Source organism: Cetorhinus maximus, chromosome 2, assembly GCF_964194155.1.
Source record: "Cetorhinus maximus chromosome 2, sCetMax3.hap1.1, whole genome shotgun sequence".
In the NCBI taxonomy this organism is placed as follows: domain Eukaryota; kingdom Metazoa; phylum Chordata; class Chondrichthyes; order Lamniformes; family Cetorhinidae; genus Cetorhinus; species Cetorhinus maximus.
Window position 1 is genome coordinate 227,609,033 of NC_135880.1, and position 24,328 is coordinate 227,633,360.

Consider the following 24,328-nt stretch of genomic DNA (forward strand, 5'->3'; position numbering starts at 1 on the left):
TGTGCTTTTATTTTGCCCACTAGCCTCTTATGTGGGACCTTATCAAAAGCCTTCTTGAAATCCAAATACACCACATCCTCTGGTTCTCCCTTAACTATTCTACTAGTTACATCCTCAAAAAACTCTCGTAGATAGTTAAGCATGATTTCCCTTTCATAAACCCATGCTGACTTTGTCTAATCCCGTTAATGCTTTCCAAGTGTTCTGTTACCATGTCTTTTATAATGGACTCTAGCATTTTCCCCACTACTGATGTTAGGCTAACTGGTCTGTAATTCTCTGCTTTTTCTCTCCCTCCTTTTTTAAATAATGGGGTTACATTTGCCACCCTCCAATCTGTAGGAACTGCTCCAGAGTCTATAGAATTTTGGAAGATGACCACCAATGCATCCAGTATTTCCAGGGCTATTTCATTTAGTACTCTGGGATGTAGATTATCAGGCCCTGTAGATTTTTCAGCCTTTAACCCCATTAATTTCTCTAGCACCATTTTTATACTAATACTGATTTTCTTCAATTCCTCCCTCTCACTGGACCCTTGGTTCCCTAACATTTCTGGGAAATTATTTGTGTCCTCTTTTGCGAAGGCAGAACCAAAATATGTGTTCAATTCTTCTGCCATTTTTTTGTTCGCCATTATAATTTCCCCCATTTCTGACAGGGACCTACATTTGTCTTTGCTAATCTTTTTCTCTTCACATATTTATAGAAGCTTTTACTGTCAGCTTTCATGTTCCCTGCAAGTTTACTCTCATACTCCATTTTCCCCTTCTTGATCAATCTTTTTGTCCATTTTTTTGAATTCTAAACTGCTCCCAATCCTCAGGTTTGCTGCTTTTTCTGGCAATTTTATATGTCTCTAATTTCTTTTGTAACCATGGTTGAGCCACCTTTCCTGCTTTATTTTTGCGCCAGACAGGAATGAATAATTGTTGTAACTCATGCATGCTTTCCTTAAATATTAGCCATTGCCTATCCACCATCAACCCTTTTAGTAAGGTTCCCCAATCCATCATTGCCAACTTGCACCTCATACCCTCATAGCTCCCTTTATTTAGATTCAGGACCCTAGTTTTGGATTCAACTTCGTCACTCTCCATCTTAATGAACAATTCTATCATTTTATGGTCACTCTTCCCCAAGGGACCCCACACAAGATTGTTAATTAATACTTTCTCATTGCACAATACCCAGTCTAGGATGGCCTGCTTTCTAGCTGGTCCTCAACGTATTGGTCTAAAAAGCCATCATGCACACTTCAGGAAATCCTCCTCCACAGTATTATTGCTAGTTTGGTTTGTCCAATCTATATGTAGATTAAAGTCACCCATGATTACATTTGTGCCCTTATTGCATCTCTAATTTCCTGTTTAATGCTTTTCTTTACATCTTCGTTACTGTTTGGGGGCCTATAGACTACCCCCACCAACTGCCCCTTGATGTTTCTTATCTCCACCCAAACAGATTCCACATCATGATTTTCTGAGCCAATATCCTTCCTCACTATTGCATTGATTTCCTCCTTTACTAAAAGTGCTATCCCACCTTCTTTCCCTATTTGTCTGTCCTTCCTAAATATTGAATACCCCTGAATGTTCAGTTCCCATTCTTGGTCATCCTGCAGCCATGTCTCTGTAATTGCAACTGTATCATAACCGTTTATATCTATTTGCACTGTTAATTCATCTATTTTATTGCGAATGCTCCATGCATTAAGATACAATGTCTTTAGACTTGTCTTTTTAACCTTGTTAGTCATCTTAGCTTTATTTTGCAGTATAACATCATTTGTTTCTCGCCCTCGTTTTTTCTGCCTTCCACTTTTGCTTCTTACTTTTCTGTCTTTTGTTTCTATCCTCCCCGTCTGCACTAGCAAACACAGCCCCACCCCCCACCACCCCGAGGACATTGGTCCCAGTCCTGCCCAGATGCAGCCCGTCCTGTTGTACTGGTCCCACCTTCCCCAGAACAGGTCCCAATGCCGCAGGAATCTGAATCCCTCCCCACTACACCGTTTCTTCAGCTAGGTATTCATCTGATATATCCTGTTATTTCTACTCTCGCTAGCACGTGGCACTGGTAGTAATCCTGAGATTAGTACCTTTGAGGTCGTACTTTATAATTTACGTCCTAACTCCCTATATTCAGCTTGTAGGACCTCATCCCTTTTTTTACCTATGTTGTTGGTACCAATATGCACCACAACCACTGACTATTCACCTTCCCCCTTCAGAATGCCCTGCAGCCTCTCTGAGACATCTTTGACCCTGGCACCAGGGAGGCAACATACCATCCTGGAGTCTCTTTTGCAGAAACGCCTGCCTGTTCCCCTTACTATTGAATCCCCTGTCAGTATAGCCCTGCCATTCTCCTTGCAGCAGAGCCACCCATGGTACCATGGACTTGGCTCCTGCTGCTTTCCCCTGAGAAGTCATCTCCCCCAACAGTATCCAAAATGGTCTATCTGTCAGAGGGGACTCCTGCACTACCTGCCTTCCTCTCCTCTGCCGGGAGGTCACCCGTCCCCTTTCTGCTTGTTCAGTCTTTACCTGCGGTGTGACCACCTCACTGAACGTGCTGCCCACAACAATCTCAGCATCATGGATGCTCCACAGTGAATCTACCCGCAGCTCCAGCTCTAAAATGCGGGTAGCCAGTAGCTGTAGCTGAACACACTTCCTGCACACATGGTCGCCAAGGACACTGGAAGTGTCCATGACTTCCCACTTAGTACAGGAGGAGCATATCACGGGTGTGAGCTCTGCTGCCATGACTTCCCTTTCGATTAAGCTCGTTAGTTACTCCCTTTAAAGAATACTAGCTATGCTAGGGGCCTTATTCTACTCCAAACACTCCCACTACAGTCCAAAGTCCTCCTTATTTTGTTTAAGCTAATGGACCGCAGCAGTTTAATTAATAGAAAAAGTAGAAGTACTTACCTGACCCTACTTACCAATCGGGTGCCTCCCCTGCGTCGCGTCACTTTTTGAATTGTGATGTTACTTCGAACTCCATTGCCTGAAGGCCTTGAAGGTACACCTCCCCTCTCCGGTCTCAGCCTCTGTTTCTCGCACCCTTTTATACCGCTCTCGTTGGCCTCTCCTCTCTGGTCTAAAACTCATTTCCTTCCAACCCTAACAACAACTTTTAGTTAATTGCTAAATTAAAGAAAGACTTTAGATAGAATTTAACCCTTAATTTAACCCTTAAATTCCCTCAGTCACCACTCTCCAACTGAAGCTCTCTACTGCAGCCAAACACAGCACTCTTGCGCAGCACCCCGATCCAGATTGCCTCCCCTGCTGAATATTGTGCACATCAGGAAATCATATGTTGATGAAATTGGGCTCACCCTGAGCACCACTGTGCAGGCTTTGGAATGAAGGGTAATCATTGGGATGAGGCACAGGAAATCTAGCAGGATCCAGAAAGACTCGGTACTCCAGGAGAGAGCACTGCAGGGAAATTATTGTAGAAGCTACCTTGTGTAACAAACTGATCCATCTCTTACCTCTTATGTTGACTATGATAGTTTAACCAAGCAGGTGGAGTCTATCATTCAGGGCTATGTACTAGCTTTGTATTTCACCTAATGCTCAGGGTGACTCAAGTTTGAGAGTGCTTGGCTGCAGAAGCTGCTCTTTATCTCAGAGCATTAGATATTGTAAAGTTTGCAAAAGCTGCTGTTTTTAATTAAATGTATTTTTTTCCAGTGTCCTATATATTCCCCAACTAGGAAGCATTTCCACACCAAGAGAAAGCTACAGTGAGTATGATGAAAGAAAGAAAGACTTGCACTTATATAGCATGTCCATGACCTCAGGATGTCCCAGAGCACCTTACAGTCATTGAAATAATTTTGCTGTAATGTAGGAAACATAGCAGCTACTTTGAACACAGCAAGGCCCCAGAAACATTAAAACAAGATAATGGCCAGTTCACCTGTTTTAGCATTGTTGGTTGAGCACTAAAAATTGGTCAGGACACAAGTCGCGTCATGGCATCTCTTATGACCAACTTATATGGCAGACAAGACCTCAATTTTAACACCTTATCTGAAAGATAGCACCTCTACTCCCTCAGCATTGCCCTGAAGTATCAACCTGGGATTGAGTCTCTGGAATGGGACTTGAATCCACAATCTTTCGACTCAACTGAGAGTGCTACCACTGACTGAGCTGACACCTCGAACTGTACCAACTCTAACCTGTAAGCTCTTACAATACGAACGCTTGCCAGAAATGCTGGTGAATTTGCATTATAAGGTTTCAATGTCACATCAAGGCTAACCTTGTGGAATATAATTCCAGAGTTGGCGGCTCAACCTGAATCCAGAGTGAAGTGGAGTGTGAGACTCCCTCCTGCAAGGACTCCATACTTCCCTGGAGCCAGATTTAGCTGGACTCTGGGGGTGGGCTGTACCTAAATTATAGGATCTGCATAAGTGTGAATTGAGTCTGCTTAGGGACTGGTATAGCCCCTTGATTATAAAATTCTCATCCTCGTTTTCAAATCCTTTCCTGCCCTTGCACCCTGCCCATCTTTGTAACCTTCAGTCTTATAACCCTCCAAGATATCTGTGCTCCTCCAATTTTGGGTTCTTGAGCATCATCGATTTTAATCGCTCCACCATTGGCAGCAGTGCCTTCAATTGTCTAGTTCTGGAATTCCCTCCCTAAACCTCTCTATAACTCTCTACCTCACTTTCTTCCTTTACAATGCTTCTTCAAACTTAATCTCTTTCACCAAGTTTTCGGTCACCTGTCCTAATATCTCCCTACATGACTTGCTGTCAGTTTTAGTTTGATAATACTCCTGTGAAGCACCTTGGGACATTTTACTATATTAAAGGTGCTATTAAAATGTAAGTTGCTGTTGCTGCACTGCATATGCAGTGTTCGTTGAATACTGCTCCTCTCATATTGTAGCTGATATAAATTTCTCTGGATAGATGAATCCCTCACATGACCATTCATCCCTTATTATCTTGTGTTGTTGTGATGTTCTGATATAATTTCATCAGCCGCTGTTTGTATTTTTCAGACAGACAGTTAAACTGGATGTATTCAAGCAGCAACCAGCTGTATCAGTATTAAACACACTCCTGGAGGAGATAGTCAGTGAGCTGACTGTGGGATTGATCCGAAGGGTTGTTGAGGAGCTTGTCAGAAAACACCTGACCACCACAGCCATCAATGAATCTCTGACAGAAGTAATGGCGGAAACGATTGAGCCAATGGTGCCACAGCTTGTGGGTGTCACTGAATAACCTTGTGTTACATTTCCTGTTTAAAGTGAAATTCATCTCATAATGAAACATTGATTTCTCAAATTGCCCTGAGTGATACTACCGTGTATAAGAATCATTGACAGCCAAGTAACATGTTGAATAAGTGAGTTTGGTCTCACTTAACTGGCACTGTCACAATGTTACTTGGGTATTTTCCTCTGGGCACTGAGACGTGTGCACATTCAGTGTGCATGTCAATCTGCAGTAAATGTATTAACAAACTTTGGGCATTATCCCAAGATCAGCTTCATTAAGACATCAATCCATAGTTTGTGAGCCTGTTCAGAGAAATAACTTGCATTTATGTAGTTATAATAGCTAGATAGCTACATATCCCAAAATACTTTTCAAAAGTACTCCATTAGCTGTAGTGCAGTCACTGTTCCAATATAGGGAAATGCAGCAGCCAACTTACACATTACAGTGTGTAAACAGTGAGATGGTATTGCTGGTTGAGAGAGAAATATTGGCCAGAACTCCCCTGTTGTTTTTCAGATAACACCATGGGATTGCCTCTGTTTACCATTCATCCAAAAGACGGCACCACCAGCAGTGCAGCACTCCATCAATGTTGCACTATATATGGTGTGTATATATAATATTATGTGTGCGTGTGCATGGTGGCATATACCAGTAACTGCTGATTCAGTGGTGAGAATGTTACCGAGGCTGATGTTTAAACGCACCCTGCCACTGATGGCAGGAGAGGAGGAATTCTCCTTAGCCTAATATTCTTCCTTTAACCAACACCATCAGAAACAGTATAATTGACTATTCATTCACTGCAGCTTGTGGGATGTTGCTGATGCAGAATGGCTGCAGAATTTTCCTACAGAACAACAGAGACTGCACTTCACAGTATATCATTGTATTGAAGCTGTTTAAAATATTTCTGAGGAGCTTGATAAATAAAACACTGTATTTAGCCTGATTCCTTGTTTGCTATGTAGATCTGCTCTGAGGTGCTCTCAAGAATTTATAATTGTTTTCAAACCCACAGGTGAAAGAAGCTGTATGTGAGACATTGCTAGAGGGAATCCTACAGGAAGAAATCCTGCCAGAGGTACTGGATGAGGAAATGAGGAATGTTGCAATGTTACTGCTGAGCGAATATGACACTGAAATATATGAACAGCAGAAGCAGGCAGTAAGTGAAGGACCAGGGAGTTGTCTGTTAGATCACAGTGATTGTGATTGTTTGTTTCGCATTTAAATTATTATTGTAAAAGTATTTATTAAAAAGTTATCCAGTGTACTTCTGCTCTGATTGTGGGTAAGTAGTCAGCCTGGCTTAGCACTGGACTATACAGTTATAGTCACCAGCTCGCTTGGTATAATTGTCCATTGGCAAAGATGCATGCATGGTTGTCAGGGCAAGTTTGGGCCTGACTGTGGTCAAATGGTTGATAATTCCTGTAAGGCTCACATAAGAACAATAGCCATTTGAATGAGGTACTGTGGGAGTCAGGCAGCATCTGTGGAGAGAGAAACAGAGTTAACATTTAAGGTTTGTGACCTTTGGTTAGAACTGGCAAAAAGTTAAAAGTCTAACTAATTTTAAGCATGTACAGAAGCAGGGAAAAACCTGGACCAAAGAAGGAACAAAAAGGAAGGTCTTTGACATGTGGAAGACAGGAGAGACTAATGACAAAAGGGATGATGGTGAAAGGCAAATTGGTATGGTAATGGGACATGTAAAGAAGCAAAAGATGTGTCAGGATGAGATGTAAACGATCCCATCTGAAACAATTGGTGCCAAGATTATGGTCTGAAAATATTGAACTCAGTGTTGAGTCCAGAAAGCTGTGGTGTCGAACTGGAGAATTAGGTGCTGTTCCTCGAACTTCTGTTGAGCTGCATCATCAGTGAATCAGCAGGAGACTATGCCTTTAGAACGCAACAGGGTGAAATTGGGAAGAGAAGAAAGAGATGAAAAGAGAGGGTAAGTATTTAAACCTTTTGGTATGGACCAGGAATTACTTAGTGGGGAAGGCAACAGGAGCAATAGCACAGAAAGAATCAGAGATAGCAAGAAGCCAGCAAAAAGCAATGGAGAATTAGAGAACCCAAAAATCCACAGGTTTTTAATCGCAGTGTAAACACCATGATCCACTCCAGTGCTGATTTAGCCAGTATTTGTGGGGTCAGGGAGAGACCATCTATTTTAAATAAACTGGTTGAGTGCCCATATCACTAGGGAGTGATTGTCATGGGCTGCTTTAAGAGAGAGGCCACACAAAGCAGTCAGTGTTGCCTGTTCAGTAGCTGCAGAAGGTAGTGGGGGAGCTGTTGCAAACTCAGCTCCTTTTCACAAAAGCATGGTGGAAACCTGGAGCAGTCTTTTCCAAAAGGCTGCCATGCTGGGAGCCAGTTAGAGCTTTCAAGTCTGAGACTGATAGGTTTTTGGGAATGACTATCAAAGCATATGGAACAAGGATGAGTAAATCGGGTTCAGTTCCAGATCAGCCATGATCTAATTAAAATCACAAAGTCTAGAGGAGGCCATTGAGCCCATCATGTCTATGCTGGCTCTTTGATAGGCTTACCCAATTAATCTCACTCCCCTGCTCTTTGTAGCCCTGTAATATTTTTCTCTCAAGTGCTTATCAAATTCACTTCGCATGTTACAGTTGAATCTGCTTCCGCCACCCTTTCAGGCAGCACATTCCTGATCATAACAACTCGCTGCCCAAATAAAAATGTTTCCTCATGTGCTCCCTGTTCTCTTTGCAATCACTTTAAATCTGTCTCCTCGGGTTACCAACTCTTCTGCCACTCAAAACAACTTATTCCCTATTTACTCTATCAAAGCCCTTCATAATTTTGGACACCTCTATTAAACCTCCTCTTAACCTTTTCTGCCTTAAGGAAATCAAGCCCAGCTTCTCCAGGCTCCCCACATAATTGAAATCTCTCACCCTGACATTCTAGAAAGCCTCCCCTGCACCATCTCCAAGGCCTTAACATCCTTCCTAAAGTGGATTGGTAACATGTTCATGGGACCAACGTCTGTTCCTGTATTCACCTCCGTAAGCTACATTTTGGTGTCCTGTTAATTATAAGGGGATGAAAGGATGCAGGAGTTATTTTGAAAATCTTCAGGAGTCCAGACCAAGATCCAGTTGGGCCCCACCTCCATGTGCCCTTTTCAGGTGACGTGAAGATAGCTGTGGTTTATTGATAGAGAACACTGGAACTCTGTTAGGTACTACGTGAAGAAACTGTTAAGATATTGGTGTTGAGTTGGAATTAGCTTTGGCTGGGGAAGGACAATCTCTATAAAGGAGATGGTGGAATCATAAAATTGTCAAATGGGAGATGGAAATGAGATGAAGGTACATCAGTGGTTTACAGTAATTAGTAACACAAGCGTTTTCAGAGCCTAATAATTTACATATATTTTCATGCAGATCACGACATATGCCGGCAAGAAACTGATTGACATGTTCCTTCTGGAGAATCTGTTGAAGGTTATAGGGAACCAGGGGAGAGCATTCTCTGAAAAGGTTGAACTGGACAGGCTATTAGACAGTGAGTTGTTCTACTCTGCATATCCACACACAGTATCATCCTTAAGATGACTGTGCAATGAGTACAAGTGCACTGAGCACAGAGTGACAGGACATGTCTCCACCCTCATTCCTGCCTCCACCCTCACCCCCACCCACACACAGCCTGCTTAGTCAGAGGTCAAAGGTTTCCCGAGAAAGGAAAATTCATGAGCTGATGAAACCCCTCCTGGTATATCTTCTTGGAGCCAATTACTAAGCAACTTTTGCAAAATCCAAGAAGAGCCAGGAGATTCAAACCTCTCAGCTGTGTGAAAAGGAAGAGAGAATCTGAAAGGAATGGGGGTGATTTCTATTTAAACTAATGCCGACAGGGGCAGTGTCATGTGAGTGCTTGTGCAAGTCTGTGTTCTAAATAAATGTGGCATAAAAACCAGAATCAGTAACTACTGGATTGTCATAATACTCAATCTGGTTCATAAATATTCTTTAGAGAAGAAGATTTGCTGTCCTGAGCCACTCTGGCCTACATGCGACTTCATTCACTTGACCCTTGACTGCCCTTTGAAATGGCCAAGCAAGCCTCTCAGCTGTATTGGAGAAGGCTGCTCACCAACACTTTCTCGAGGTATGGGTAATAAATCCTGGCCTTGCCAGTGACCCCCATCCCATGAATGAATATATAAAAAAGCAGGCCAGGCTGAACAAGCTGTTAGACCTTGAGCCAGCATTGGTAGGAGGATGTACTTACAATGACACATCCACACAGGAAGCTTCCATTACAGATGTGGACATAGGAATTTATAATGGAAATAGAAAAATAGCAAACAGACATTGTCTTCAAAATGAGTTATGTTGGTGCAATTTGATTATCCTGTGTGCTCCAACTGCACTCTACCTGATAAGAACAGGAGTAACCCATTTGGTCCCTCAAGCCTGCTCCACCATTTAATACAATCATGGGTATCTGACTGTGGCCTGAACTCCACTTTCCAGCCAGCCCCACAACCCTTGGCTCCCTTGTAGACCATGTGGAAGTTGAACCTACAGCATGCTGACTCAGAGATGAGAGTGTAACTCACTGAGCCGCAGCTGCCACCAGGTGGATTCTCGAACATCTTTGCTGTGAATATTCCATTCATTTCATCACAAGAGTTGCTGGTTATTAACTCAATTCTCTTTTGCAGGTTGGATGCTTGACATTCTTTTGGGGCAATACCTTAACATTACCCAACATAATCATTTAACTGTTGAAAATGTGGCGCTGAGGGATTACCACACAAAGGCTTTCACTGAAGTGGTGAGTGCAAATTTCATACACATAATTTTCAGTATTTCCTGTTTGGCCCTCCTGCCCAAAGCCCTCCTGCAAGCCCAGGTATCTTTTTCTCTTAGTAATTTTTTTTACATCTGTGACTTCTGTGTTTTTAGGTTTTTAAGGATGTAGGAATGAAACACTTCCAATTTCAAGCGTCACCATCAACAACAACCAACAGATTGATTCCTCTACACTGTCCCCATCAAACACTCCCATGACAGATACAGCATGGGGTTAGATACAGAGTAAAGCTCCCTCTATACTGTCCCCATCAAACACTCCCAGGACAGGTACAGCACGGGGTTAGATACAGAGTAAAGCTCCCTCTACACTGTCCCCATCAAACTCTCCCAGGACAGGTACAGCACGGGATTAGATACAGAGTAAAGCTCCCTCTACACTGTCCCCATCAAACACTCCCAGGGCTGGTACAGCACGGGGTTAGATACAGAGTAAAGCTCCCTCTATACTGTCCCCATCAAACACTCCCAGGACAGGTACAGCACGGGGTTAGATACAGAGTAAAGCTCCCTCTACACTGTCCCCATCAAACACTCCCAGGGCAGGTACAGCACGGGGTTAGATACAGAGTAAAGCTCCCTCTACACTGTCCCCATCAAACACTCCCAGGGCTAATCTAACCTGAGTTAGGTACAGAATGAAGTTTACTCTGTTTTATTCCATCAATCTGGTTCAACGCTAACTTCAGAAGTGCACCCCATACTACTCCAAACTCTGTATCCATCTCAATCCTAACATCATCTTCTGTCGCTTTGAGTGAGATCAACAAATGAAGAGAAATTTTGCGCTGCAAGTCCATCGCCATGGAGACTTAAATGACATAACATAATACTTTTTGCACAGGACATTTAGAAATTGCAGGCAGGATTATTTATCCTATTCAAGCATTGCTAGCTGGCAGACATTGCTGGGCTTGGTAGCCACTGGCAGTTCCCTTCCATCTGATTCTTTCACTTCCTTCTCTAAGTTAAAGAATTATTCAGAATTCCCAGTGGGATGATTGAGAGATGAGGAATCCATGGGAAAACGCAGGCCCCACCACACACGACAGCTTCTGGCAGGCATGGTTGAATCAACAGTGACAGGTTTCTCTCTTCTGCAGGTGCTTGACGTGATCTTGACAGAAATGAGTGAACACATGGATGAAGACTTGGCTGATCTTTTCCAGTACGAACGACAAATGGAGGAGACAAATTTCATTACAGATTAGCAATATCTGGGTGACTCAGACTGTGGGTATCGGGGTGGCTGAGCCTATGGATATCAGGGTGACTGAGGCTGTGGATATCAGGGTGACTGAGGCTGTGGATAGCGGGGTGATTCGGACTGGATATTGGGGTGATTCGGACTGTGGATATCGGGGTGATTCGGACTGGATATTGGGGTGATTCGGACTGTGGATATCGGGGTGATTCGGACTGTGGATAGCGGGGTGATTCGGACTGGATATTGGGGTGATTCGGACTGTGGATAGCGGGGTGATTCGGACTGTGGATATCGGGGTGATTCGGACTGGATATTGGGGTGATTCGGACTGTGGATATCGGGGTGATTCGGACTGTGGATAGCGGGGTGATTCGGACTGTGGATATCGGGGTGATTCGGACTGTGGATAGCGGGGTGATTCGGACTGGATATTGGGGTGATTCGGACTGTGGATAGCGGGGTGATTCGGACTGTGGATAGCGGGGTGATTCGGACTGGATATTGGGGTGATTCGGACTGTGGATAGCGGGGTGATTCGGACTGTGGATAGCGGGGTGATTCAGACTGGATATTGGGGTGATTCGGACTGTGGATAGCGGGGTGATTCAGACTGTGGATAGCGGGGTGATTCAGACTGGATATTGGGGTGATTCGGACTGTGGATAGCGGGGTGATTCGGACTGTGGATAGCGGGGTGATTCAGACTGGATATTGGGGTGATTCGGACTGTGGATAGCGGGGTGATTCAGACTGGATATTGGGGTGATTCGGACTGTGGATAGCGGGGTGATTCAGACTGGATATTGGGGTGATTCGGACTGTGGATAGTGGGGTGATTCGGACTGTGGATAGCGGGGTGATTCGGACTGTGGATAGCGGGGTGATTCAGACTGGATATTGGGGTGATTCGGACTGTGGATAGCGGGGTGATTCAGACTGGATATTGGGGTGATTCGGACTGTGGATAGCGGGGTGATTCGGACTGTGGATATCGGGGTGATTCGGACTGTGGATAGCGGGGTGATTCGGACTGTGGATAGCGGGGTGATTCGGACTGTGGATAGCGGGGTGATTCGGACTGTGGATAGCGGGGTGATTCGGACTGTGGATAGCGGGGTGATTCGGACTGTGGATAGCGGGGTGATTCGGACTGTGGATAGCGGGGTGATTCGGACTGTGGATAGCGGGGTGATTCGGACTGTGGATAGCGGGGTGATTCGGACTGTGGATAGCGGGGTGATTCGGACTGTGGATAGCGGGGTGATTCGGACTGTGGATAGCGGGGTGATTCGGACTGTGGATAGCGGGGTGATTCGGACTGTGGATAGCGGGGTGATTCGGACTGTGGATAGCGGGGTGATTCGGACTGTGGATAGCGGGGTGATTCGGACTGTGGATAGCGGGGTGATTCGGACTGTGGATAGCGGGGTGATTCGGACTGTGGATAGCGGGGTGATTCGGACTGTGGATAGCGGGGTGATTCGGACTGTGGATAGCAGGGTGATTCGGACTGTGGATAGCGGGGTGATTCGGACTGTGGCTATCAGGTGACTTGGTCTATGGATATCAGGGTGACAGGCTGTGGATCTCAGGGTGACTGAGGCTGTGGATCTCGGGGTGACTGAGGCTGTGGACATCAGTGTGACTTGGAGTGTGGATATCGGAGTGATTCGGACTGTGGATATCTGGGTAATTCGGACTGTGGATATCGGGGTGATTCAGACTGTGGATATCGGGGTGATTCAGACTGGATATCGGGGTGATTCAGACTGTAGATAGCGGAGTGATTCGGACTGTGGATATCGGGGTGATTCAGACTGTGGATATCGGGGTGATTCAGACTGTGGATAGCAGAGTGATTCGGACTGTGGATAGCTGGGTGATTCGGACTGTGGATAGCGGGGTGATTCGGACTGTGGCTATCAGGTGACTTGGTCTATGGATATCAGGGTGACAGGCCGTGGATCTCAGGGTGACTGAGGCTGTGGATCTCGGGGTGACTGAGGCTGTGGACATCAGTGTGACTTGGAGTGTGGATATCGGAGTGATTCGGACTGTGGATATCTGGGTAATTCGGACTGTGGATATCGGGGTGATTCAGACTGTGGATATCGGGGTGATTCAGACTGGATATCGGGGTGATTCAGACTGTGGATAGCGGAGTGATTCGGACTGTGGATATCGGGGTGATTCAGACTGTGGATATCGGGGTGATTCAGACTGTGGATAGCAGAGTGATTCGGACTGTGGATAGCTGGGTGATTCGGACTGTGGATAGCGGGGTGACTTGGACTATAGATATCAGTGTGATTCAGACTGTGGATAACGGAGTGATTCGGACTGTGGATAGCGGGGTGATTCGGACTGTGGATAGCGGGGTGACTTGGACTATGGATATTGGGGTGATTCGGACTGTGGATATCGGGATGACTGGGAGTCTGGATATCGGGGTGATACAGACTGTGGATATCGGGGTGACTGAGGTTGTGGATCTCGGGGTGACTGAGGCTGTGGACATCAGTGTGACTCGGACTGTGGATCTCGGGGTGATTCGGACTGTGGATATCGGGACGACTGGGTGTCTGGATATCGGAGTGACTGTGGCTGTGGATATTGGGGTGACTGAGACTGGATATCAAGGTGACTGAGGCTGCGGATATCGGGGTGATTCGGACTGTGAATAGCGGGGTGATTCGGACTATGGATATCGGGGTGATTCGGACTGTGAATAGCGGGGTGATTCGGACTGTGGATATCGGGGTGATTCAGACTGTGGATATCGGGGTGATTCGGACTGTGGATAGCGGGGTGATTCGGACTGTGGATTTTGGGGTGATTCGGACTGTGGATATCGGGGTGATTCGGACTGGATATCGGGGTGATTCGGACTGTGGATATCGGGGCGGCTTGGACTATGGATATCGGAATGACTGAGACTGTGGATATCGGGGTGACTGAGACTGTGGATATCGGGGTGACTGAAGCTGTGCATTTCGGGATTACTGAGACTGTGGATATCGGAGTGATTAAGTGATTAAGACTGTGGATATCGGAGTGATTAAGTGATTAAGACTGTGGATATCGGGGTGATTAAGTGATTAAGACTGTGGATATTGGGGTGACTGAGTCTGGATATCGGGGTGATAGAGACTGTGGATATCGGGGTGACTGAGGCTGTGGATATCAGGGTTACTGATACTGTAGATATCGGGGTGACTGACACTGTGGATATCAGGGTGACTAAGACTGTGTATACCGGGGTGACTGAGACTCTGAATATCGGGGTGTCTGACACTGTGGATATCGGGGTGACTGTGACTGTGTATATGGGGGTGACAAAGACTGTGGATATCAGGGTGACTGAGGCTGTGCATGTCGGGATTACTGAGACTGTGGATGTCGGGGTGATTAAGACTGGATATCGGGGTGACTAAGGCTGGATATTTGGGTGACTGGGACTGTGGATATCGGGGTGACTGCAACTGTGCATGTCAGGATAACTGAGACTGTGGATATTGGAGTGATTAAGACTGTGGATATCGGAGTGACTGAGACTGTGGATATCGGGGTGACTGCAACTGTGCATGTCAGGATTACTGAGACTGTGGATATTGGAGTGATTAAGACTGTGGATATCGGGGTGACTCGGACTGTGGATATCAGGGTGACTCGGACTGTAGATATCGGGGTGGCTGAGACTGTGGATACCAGGGTGACTGAGGCTGTGGATACTGGGGTGACTGAAGCTGTGGATATTGGGGTGACTGAGGCTGTGGATAAGCAATTTGAATGTCAGGGCTTGGATTTGACTTGACAGATTGTGAGAAGATCTAGACCCATTAATCTGAGCTCCTGAGGACCAGGATCAGAAACACGGCCGGTGAGAATAATTCCAGGCGATGGGACTCAGCTACAATGTTCTAACAAAAAACCTTTCACTCTGTACATTAAAGTCGTGACATAGATATTCTGATTGTGTTGCACTCGGTAACCATTTACTTTGAATGGGTTACCATTGGTGCTATAAAAGGAAAATCTAGACCAGTGTAAACAGATTGATGAAGAACTTTATACTCTTTCGAGTTATCAACAGTCACGGATTACAACTCTTTGAGTACAATCACAGTTCTTGGTTTTCCGGGAGTGGGACATGAACCCACAACCCTCTGATTCAAAGGCGAGGGTGCTATGAACTGAGCCACAGCTGACACCTCTCCGCTTTATACATGCACAGATTAACTGATGTTTGCAATTGATTTGCTGCAAACTAATCAAGTATTTCAGATGATTTATAGATAGAATAACAACTCCCTGGGAGTGAGTTAGTGTCTGGAATCTAATCGAGGGGTTTGGTGGGGTTTAGGGGCTTATAGAATAACAGATACCCAGAAGTGATTTATAGTCTGGAATCTAATCAAACTAATTTGAAGACTTGAGAACAAAGCTCAAGTTTTGATTTTTGCCTTGTAATCCAGAAAATCTATATTTTTCATGCAGTTCATTTTATGGGGTTAAAATTGTGGTGCAGTTGCTGGGGGTTTATTGGGTGTTGGCCAATTATAAATGACCAATGACTATATGATATAGAGAAATGATGCCTGCAGAAACTGAGTTCAAAAATTAATTAAAATAGTGCTTCCAGCACCATAATGTTACCCTCAGACTGCAGGGAATTCTGGCTCTGAAACTAGCCTTGGTGTCACGATGATAGAGAATCAGCCAGGATCCCTGTTCCTGATCACGATCCAGGACCTGCTGGAGGGTTCATGTGCATGAGGACAGTCTCCACTCTAGTGCTATTCACATTCAACAGCTTGTTGTCACACCATGATAGGTTCACTGGGCGAAAGGCAGCTCTTGCCTTCGAACCAATAGCCAGGCACATGTCAACAAGATTACTGGCTGGGTCTCTCTCCCTTCTTACCAAACCCTAGAAAAACAGGGCTCTTCTGGACTGTGCAGTTTGGCATTACGCTGGCCGCTTCTTTCACCCAGCAGGCTAACTGAGGCCTCTTGTTCTTTCATAGCCTAAAAGCTTTTCCTCCAGTGATATGAGTTAACCATTCAGATCCACTTGATCTTCTGATTAAGCTCCATCTTTACTATCAATGTTTGTTTCTCAGTATTGGAAAAGCATCAGAAATGATATGGGACTGGCTGGACTCCACCAAACCATCCAGACTTTAATCTACATTTACTGATTTAACTTTCAATTACTAGTCACAACCAGGATGTAAGGAGCCTAAAATATCATTAGCAATGCCCAATCCAATTCCATATTGACCACAACAGGTCTGACAGCATCAGCTCTGATGAAGAGTCATACGGACTCAAAACGTTAACTCTGTCTTCCTCTCCACAGATGCTGTCAGACCTGCTGAGTTTTTCCAGCATTTTTGTTTTTGTTTCAGATTTCCAGCATCGGCAGTATTTTGCCTTTATCCGCATTGACCACCCTTTCCAAGGAGGGAATAACTATCCTCAAAATGGATGGAGCCACAACCATTTTTGAAATCATTCAGCTCAGGTTGCTTCAGCACCATGATAGCTGATTTGAAATCCCAAAATCTAGGGAAATTTAAGATTAGTTTTTTTTTTACTTGAAATAAATTTCACAAAGAACACAGATAACGAAAATCACTTTTTATTATTGCTCTGTGCTTTGAAAGACACCAGCCAGACTTTTCCCAACACTCTGCAGAAATTCAGGTAAGCGGCTCACGGCACTACTAACCATCTCCCTGAAAAATAAGAGGCAAATATTACTGCAATGTATGTGGCATAGTGCAGAGGGAGCTTTACTCTGTATCTAACCCCGTGCTGTACCTGTCCTGGGAGTGTTTGATGGGGACGGTGTAGAGGGAGCTTTACTCTGTATCTAACCCCGTGCTGTACCTGTCCTGGGAGTGTTTGATGGGGACAGCATAGAGGGAGCTTTACTCTGTATCTAACCCCGTGCTATACCTGTCCTGGGAGTGTTTGATGGGGACGGTGTAGAGGGAGCTTTACTCTGTATCTAACCCCGTGCTGTACCTGCCCTGGGAGCGTTTGATGGTGACAGTGTAGAGGGAGCTTTACTCTGTATCTAACCCTGTGCTGTACCTGTCCTGGGAGTGTTTGATGGGGACAGTGTAGAGGAAGCTTTACTCTGTATCTAACCCTGTGCTGTACCTGTCCTGGGAGTGTTTGATGGGGACAGTGTAGAGGGAGCTTTACTCTGTATCTAACCCCGTGCTGTACCTGTCCTGGGAGTGTTTGATGGGGACAGTGTAGAGGGAGCTTTACTCTTTATCTAACCCCATGCTGTACCTGCCCTGGGAGTGTTTGATGGGGACAGTGTAGTGGGAGCTTTACTCTGTATCTAACCCCGTGCTGTACCTGCCCTGGGAATGTTTGATGGTGACGATGTAGAGGGAACTTTATTAAAAATCTATGTATTCCTACCTATTGCTAAGTCAGCACAAAATTCACAAAAAATTTCGTTGTGTACAAATGAGGATTTCTTTTCCCAACTGCCTGAGCTTCATATGAAGTTTCCACCTGAAATTTTATGAAACACGTTTGGCTGTTTTTTAGCATCAAATGGAATTTTGTAGCTCCTCACCCTCCCTGTTGAACCAGTTGTGACTCCTTGATGCTTTCCCAAAGCTCTTTCCCATGCTGCATAATGCTCTCCGAATAACTTTGATCAGCTCCTGAGGACTCTGATGCAGAAAGGGTTTCGCCCAAGGGAACTGCATAAGATGCTGAAAAATAGAGACGAGAGAGATGAAGATTGGCTGAGTGGCAAAGCACTTAACACCAAGCACAACAATTCATACACACAAGAATCCAATCCCAATTCAGTGAAGCATTTGTCTTAGCCAATGATTTTATTGATTATAGAGGAAACAATTTTAACTTGGGCAGCAATTAGATTGTGCAGAGCAAGGCAGGATATGATTGATTTGGTACCCTGTCCCATCAAGCACAGGGGTCTGATGGATCTGGAGAATTTAATGCGAGGCAGGATTCAGTAGGTGTGGTGTGACTGATTGACAGTTTTTGGGAGCTGGGTCATCATGCAGCAACATTCTATTTTAAATCAGGCCCCAGCCTGTAGCCAACTTCAAAGTCCATGAAAATGAACTGTCGCCATTGTCGGGAGATCAGTGAAAGGAGTTGGGCAAATTTAACCCTCCCATACTTCATTCCACTGGATGAAGTTAAGATCGACCATAGTGTTAATACTAAATTTAGGGTGTTTGATAGGAGATCCATCCAACTTCAGCTGTACATGTCCTGGGAGTGTTTGATGGGGACAGTGTAGAGGGAGCTTTACTCTGTATCTAACCCCATGCTGTACCTGTCCTGGGAGTGTTTGATGGGGACAGTGTAGAGGGAGCTTTACTCTGTATCTAACCCCATGCTGTACCTGCCCTGGGAGTGTTTGATGGGGACAGTGTAGAGGGAGCTTTACTCTGTATCTAACCCCATGCTGTACCTGCCCTGGGAGTGTTTGATGGGGACAGTGTAGAGGGAGCTTTACTCTGTATCTAACCCCATGCTGTACCTGCCCTGGGAGTGTTTGATGAGGACAGTGTAGAGGGAGCTTTACTCTGTATCTAACCCCGTGCTGTACCTTCCCTGGGAGTGTTTGATGAGGACAGTGTAGAGGGAGCTTTGCAACTAATCTGAGCATTCATAAGCTGGTAGTGTGCAGGGCTGACACTGAATATAAAAAGTGGCCAATATTTCATACACTAGTGCTGATCATGTTTTCCTTTAGAACAAAATGAACTTGCCAAGAAAAAATGTGATTTGTTTTTTATGTTTAAAAGTAAGGAGTCACCCACATACCAGCCAGCATTGCGCTGAAGGCAACTACAACAGCCAAAGCTACGACTTGAATCTTCATTTTGATTTTTCTTTTCTCCCTTTGTGCCTTAAATTAGAGGAAAATAATGGGTTAAGAGGATTGGCCTTGAGTTAATGGATAGGTACCAATAATGTGCTGCATCCAGAGTCTCCAACTTATTCATAGCATGCTGGAAAATATTGAAGATCTCTTTCTTTATTCCATCATCTCGCTTGCTGTTTCTATATCACTATCATGCATTATTGTCACTTTCTGGCTTTCACTCATTGCTGTGCCTCTCTTACTGTTACAGTTGTTTCTGGAATTGATAGGTGCTTGTTATGCTGTTTATCCAACCTTTCTGACTCACTTCTCTCTCTTCCTCATCTTTCTCTTGAACTCCTCTCTCTCCCTTCTGCTCTCTCTGTCTCATTCCCATCCTTTGTCTCACCCCTTCTCTCCCTTCTCCTCTCTACTCTCATCCTCTCTTCATCCCAAGAGTGAGAGCACAGTAAGACCAGTGGGATGGATAAAAGAGTAGCACCTAGAGTGAGAGCACAGCAAGATGAGTGGGAGGATAAAGGAGCTGTTTGGGGTATTGGGTGGGGAGGCGGGTGGAGTGTTCAGAACGGACTTACCATATTTGGTAAAAAGGGGGAGGAAAAATCAAAGTTTGATGTCACAAGAGAGCAAGTAAGTGATTGGTTGGTGAGTATTTCTTTCTCTAAAGTAGGGCATTCGTCCAAACTAGGAGCTGTAAAATTATAAGTTCCAATTGGAGTAAGTATAATCTTAAATGAATTAATAAGTGTATTAGCACAGAGCAGGTTTAAAGGCATTAATTTGAATTAATAGTTTAAACAAGGTACTAACTAGATTGCAAAAGAGGGAATAGAGGTTTTTTTTTTAGATCATGGATGGGCATCAAGACCCATTGCTTGCAACTCCTGCCCCAGGTGGGAACTTCCTGTGTCTTGGGAGCCCACATGTGTAGGGATGTCTCCATTTGCTTGAGCTTGAGTTCAGGATTTCTGAGCTTGAGGGGAGCTGGAGTCACTATGGAGCATCTGGGAGGATGATTGTTTCCTGGATCCTACATTCCAGGAGGCAGCCACCCCACAGTGGGAGTTCAGGATAGTAGATGGGTGGCCATCAGGAAGAGTAGTAAGAGGGAAGAAATATAGGTGTTTTCAGGGTATGTGCCATCTTTAAACCGATCTGGTTTGCAGACTGCTGGGGGTGACGACCTTGAAGGAGTGCTGTCCAGACCATACACCAGTAGACCAGGACAGAGCAGCAACATATAGGAATGCAATCATTATAGGAGATTCCATAGTTAGGGGAAAAGGACAGGTATTTCTGATACTTTCATCGTGAGTCCCACAAAATGTGTTGCCTCCTTGGTGCCAGGGTGCCAAAGACATCACAGAGAGGGTGCAGAATATCCTGCAGGGAGATGGCAGTGAGTCAGAAGTTGTGGCACACACCCTACAGTCAGACCTTCAGCAGCTCAGGAGGAAGTTAAAAGTAGCATTTTTGGATTACTCGTGGGAGTAGAAATATGAAGATAGGAAAGATCAATGTGTGGCTTGAGGCATGGTGCAGAAGGGAGGGCTTCAGATGCGTGGGACCTGGGGACCAGTTCTGGGATAGAAGGCACCTATCCAGAAGGGATGGGTTGCACCTAAAGAAGACTGGTGATGTTGTCCTCGCGCAGTTCATTGTTGTCATTGGGGAGGGTTTAAGCTAAATTGGCAGGGGGTGGACACCAGCATTTAGAAGTAGAAAAGAGAAACAAGGCATGTAAAGTGGGCTTTGGACAGCACTACAGAAGGACCATGTTAGAAAGGGGCGGTCTAGGAAGGGCTACGAGGAATACAAGGACAGGTTTAGAATGCAGGTATGTAAACACACAAAGGGCAGGGTCTTATGGAGTCCGCAAGAGCAGAAAACGTGGCGTGCAGGGTGACTGAATTAGGTGAGTGAAATTTCAATTTTCCAATGGCGGGTTGAGATAAAGTCAGTGGTGTGTCAGGCCTCACACTGGCCTGTGGCGAGTTCCTACCTGGAGCATGTCATGAATTCTCATCAGTGCAAAACCTCTTTTAATTACGTCCTGCACTCAAGATAAAGTCAGGGCCACATGAGTCTCATGACACCTGGTTCGTGTTCATTTAAAGGTGGTGTGCAGTAGTAAGCTTTGTGTAGTGGTGCCTGAGATCAGTGGTTTTCCTTGTTGAACTCTGCAGCACAAGGGAGAGAAGCAGGAAAATGGCTGCTTTCGTGGGGTCTCAGGACTGACAAGGGTTAGTCAGTGGTGTGGGGGTGTGTGTGTGGAGTGATGCCAAAGTGCATGAGGGATTGAAGGCAGGACAGAGGGTGGGGTTGAGGGGGAGTAAAAGAGCGAAGGCTTGGCATCTTGGGTGTTGAGGGAATAGTCAGTGAAGGTAAAAAAAATGAGGGGCCTAAAGGCCGGTGTCAGTACTGTCCATGTGCAGGTCCATCTCGGGTTGTTGGCTGGCAGAGTCCTTACAGGGCTCTGAGTTCACCTATAACATTTCAGTTATCCCCGCTGAGAGTGATTTTAGACAATGTCCTTTACAATGCAGAAAAGGGAGAGTCAGCTGAGCCTGCAAGTTCACCCATGTCCCACACAGCGGTGAGTGCAGCACTGGGCAGTGTGAGCAGTCAAGAAAGAATGAATGCAAAAACACAACATTGTTTCTTCCACAATTAATATCCCTAACTCCCATGAACATTAATTTGTGCCAACCATAAGACCTGCCAGTACATTTAGCTCTCTGACTAAGTTAGTCTCAACAAATAACAAGGATGCACACATGAACAAAGTGAAATCAATATAATGTGAAATATTTACAAGTGAAATTTAAATTTGAAAAACATTCATGCCACATTTGTGTTCTCAATAAGTCTGATGTTAATGGAAATGGGTTTGGACAGGAAAGTTGTGGCTATGATCCAAAAACCACCCTGTTTGCCCAGGAGGTTCTTTTATTGTTGGTCCACAGCTGCTGATTGTCAGCTGATGTCAGGTTTCACCACTGAAAAGCTTCCCCTGCCGTGTGATCACACGTGTCTCCTGTGCACGCCGACAGCACTTTAAATTTTAATTGTAATCACGTGGGAACCAGCAAAGAGAAAGCAAAACAGTGGGAGAGGTGCCCACTTCCTGTTCCACCATCAGGAACAGTGTGGAATGGTTTTAATTCCGCCCTAGTGTGTGGTGAGTTACAGGCACCTCAGGTCAACCTGAGTTTGTGAAAGGTGATACACAAATGTAAGCTCTTGTTTGTTCGTGGCTGAGGTCAGGCAGTGATGTGCGATATAGTTTTTGGATTTGGAACGATAATGATAAAGTCCAAGACTGACCTTCCCTAATGTTCAGTTTCCAACCAGAGTGCAGGGCTAGTATAATCAGGAGCAGGACTCCCCTCTCTACACCATGTTGAAGGCAAGTTATACTGTTGGCACTGCCAACTGAACACACACTAAAATTACTGAAAAATGTTAAATGAAATGAATACTTGGATCTAACAATTCTTAGGTTTAATTTAATTCAGCTAGAAGTAGTAAGTTTCACTGACCATAATATGGTTATAAACTAATTTCACCTGGAAGATGAGACCTGGGTGTTGGCACCAATGATGCATCCAACTTTACAATAAGTCATTGAAGTCAGAGAGAGCAAAGTAAAAGATGAAGTGCCCTCTGAAAGGACTGATCCCCTTCCTCTCTCACTCTGACTGTGTGTGGGCTGCAATTCAGATTCACCAGCCTCAGTCCCAGAGGTGCTAGATGTGGTCTCTCTAACAGGGACGCATTAACCTTGAGCAACATTGCAGCTAAACAGATACGTGTGTGTACACACTCAGACACACACAAATACAGATAACTGAGCACCGACTCCCACTCACACACTTGGACACTTGCATACACGATGGGTATGGTTAATGGGTGATAAGAACGTGGCAGTACTGTTTTTATTCTACTGACTCCAGTGGAATTAAGAGTGGAAAGTAGGCTGATGATTAGTATCCCTTGTTTCACACTATTGCAGAAAATTGATTCAGCCCAATTGCATTGACAGACACACGCTTCCCCTACTCATGTACAAAGATATGTCACAAAACTGCAACGAATTTCTGTTGATAATTGAATAATTTTCAATACCGCTCTGCAACAGGAAGAAAAATGATGCAGTATGGAGCTGATACAGACCCTTTGCAGCATTAATCTCTAATGCTTACAACAATTAAGGTTCGGATGGAATCGAGGGTTGCATGGGGCTCTCTCAGTGAAGCTGTTGGATATGACACTGGTTTATACAAACCCGCTCCCAGGTTCTGTGCTCAGGTAGCTGGCCTTTGCTGAGGTGTGATAAGAACACTTCAGCTGGTCACACACAATACACTGGGTTAGATTGGGCTGGGGGGAATCTGGTTGGGCTCAGATCCCTGATCACTGTCAGATGACGGGTCAGGTCCTGGCTGCAGTATAGCCAACTCGGCTATGGGAGGGACAGCTAGCGCCTGTAAGACTAGGGACCAGAATCTTCAGGAGAGAGGGGGAAAATTATATTGGGTAAAAGAAAGTTTGGGTGAGAGAAATTCACAAAGTCATTAAAATCATCTCATTTTCTACTGAACAGGATCCTATGTGGACAGTCACACAAAAGGCTTGAACCAGGAAAATGCCTTTCTTAAGTTTTATATTTCATTCCTTCTCTTTTCAATTTCTCACTTTTTAACTTGTTTCTAAAAACTGCTCATAAAGCAGAATCAGCAGATAACAGTACTTCAGCACCATTACTGGGTTTTTTTCCTGTGCTCTCTCCTTTCACTCCATTCTTTTAAATGTACCTTTTCCAAATGTTGTTGAATTTCCAGTTAGTGACCAGAATCCTGAACTATCATTGTTCCTCTCATTTCTCTCTCTCCTTGTCATGAAGTAGAAAATCTAATTAAAACTTTGGAGTTGCCTCCAGTAGCAATCCCCGCTGTACAGAAAATAGTTTCAATCTCGGTTTTCCCAGCCCAAAAAAAGTAGTAACAATGCAGTTCTTACCTGGAAATCTGCAAGTTTCTCTGATGTGTTTGTGAGGCAAGTCCCTCCTATATACTCCCTGC

At 44.8% G+C, this 24,328-nt stretch overlaps 1 protein-coding gene and 2 long non-coding RNA genes across 3 annotated transcripts in view; 2 read left to right on the top strand and 1 right to left on the bottom strand.

The window, feature by feature from the left end:
- LOC144671623 (uncharacterized) overlaps positions 1 to 24,328 on the top strand; it is a 1,108,978-nt gene that overhangs the window by 937,397 nt on the left and 147,253 nt on the right. The window lies entirely within an intron of this gene.
- Positions 1 to 24,328, top strand: part of LOC144671578 (uncharacterized) — a 66,867-nt gene that overhangs the window by 19,242 nt on the left and 23,297 nt on the right. The window contains exons 8-13 of the mRNA XM_078533538.1: positions 3,714 to 3,766; positions 5,044 to 5,251; positions 6,291 to 6,437; positions 8,701 to 8,821; positions 9,987 to 10,099; positions 11,241 to 11,370. Of these exons, the coding sequence (XP_078389664.1) occupies positions 3,714 to 3,766; positions 5,044 to 5,251; positions 6,291 to 6,437; positions 8,701 to 8,821; positions 9,987 to 10,099; positions 11,241 to 11,348 (750 nt within the window). The 3' untranslated portion in view covers positions 11,349 to 11,370. The remainder of the gene's footprint in view (positions 1 to 3,713; positions 3,767 to 5,043; positions 5,252 to 6,290; positions 6,438 to 8,700; positions 8,822 to 9,986; positions 10,100 to 11,240; positions 11,371 to 24,328) is intronic.
- On the bottom strand, positions 16,973 to 21,719 carry LOC144671613 (uncharacterized). The gene is made up of 3 exons (XR_013573956.1): positions 19,184 to 21,719; positions 17,949 to 18,090; positions 16,973 to 17,085 (listed from the first exon to the last, which is right to left on the bottom strand). It is a non-coding gene; the product is annotated as an uncharacterized LOC144671613 (long non-coding RNA).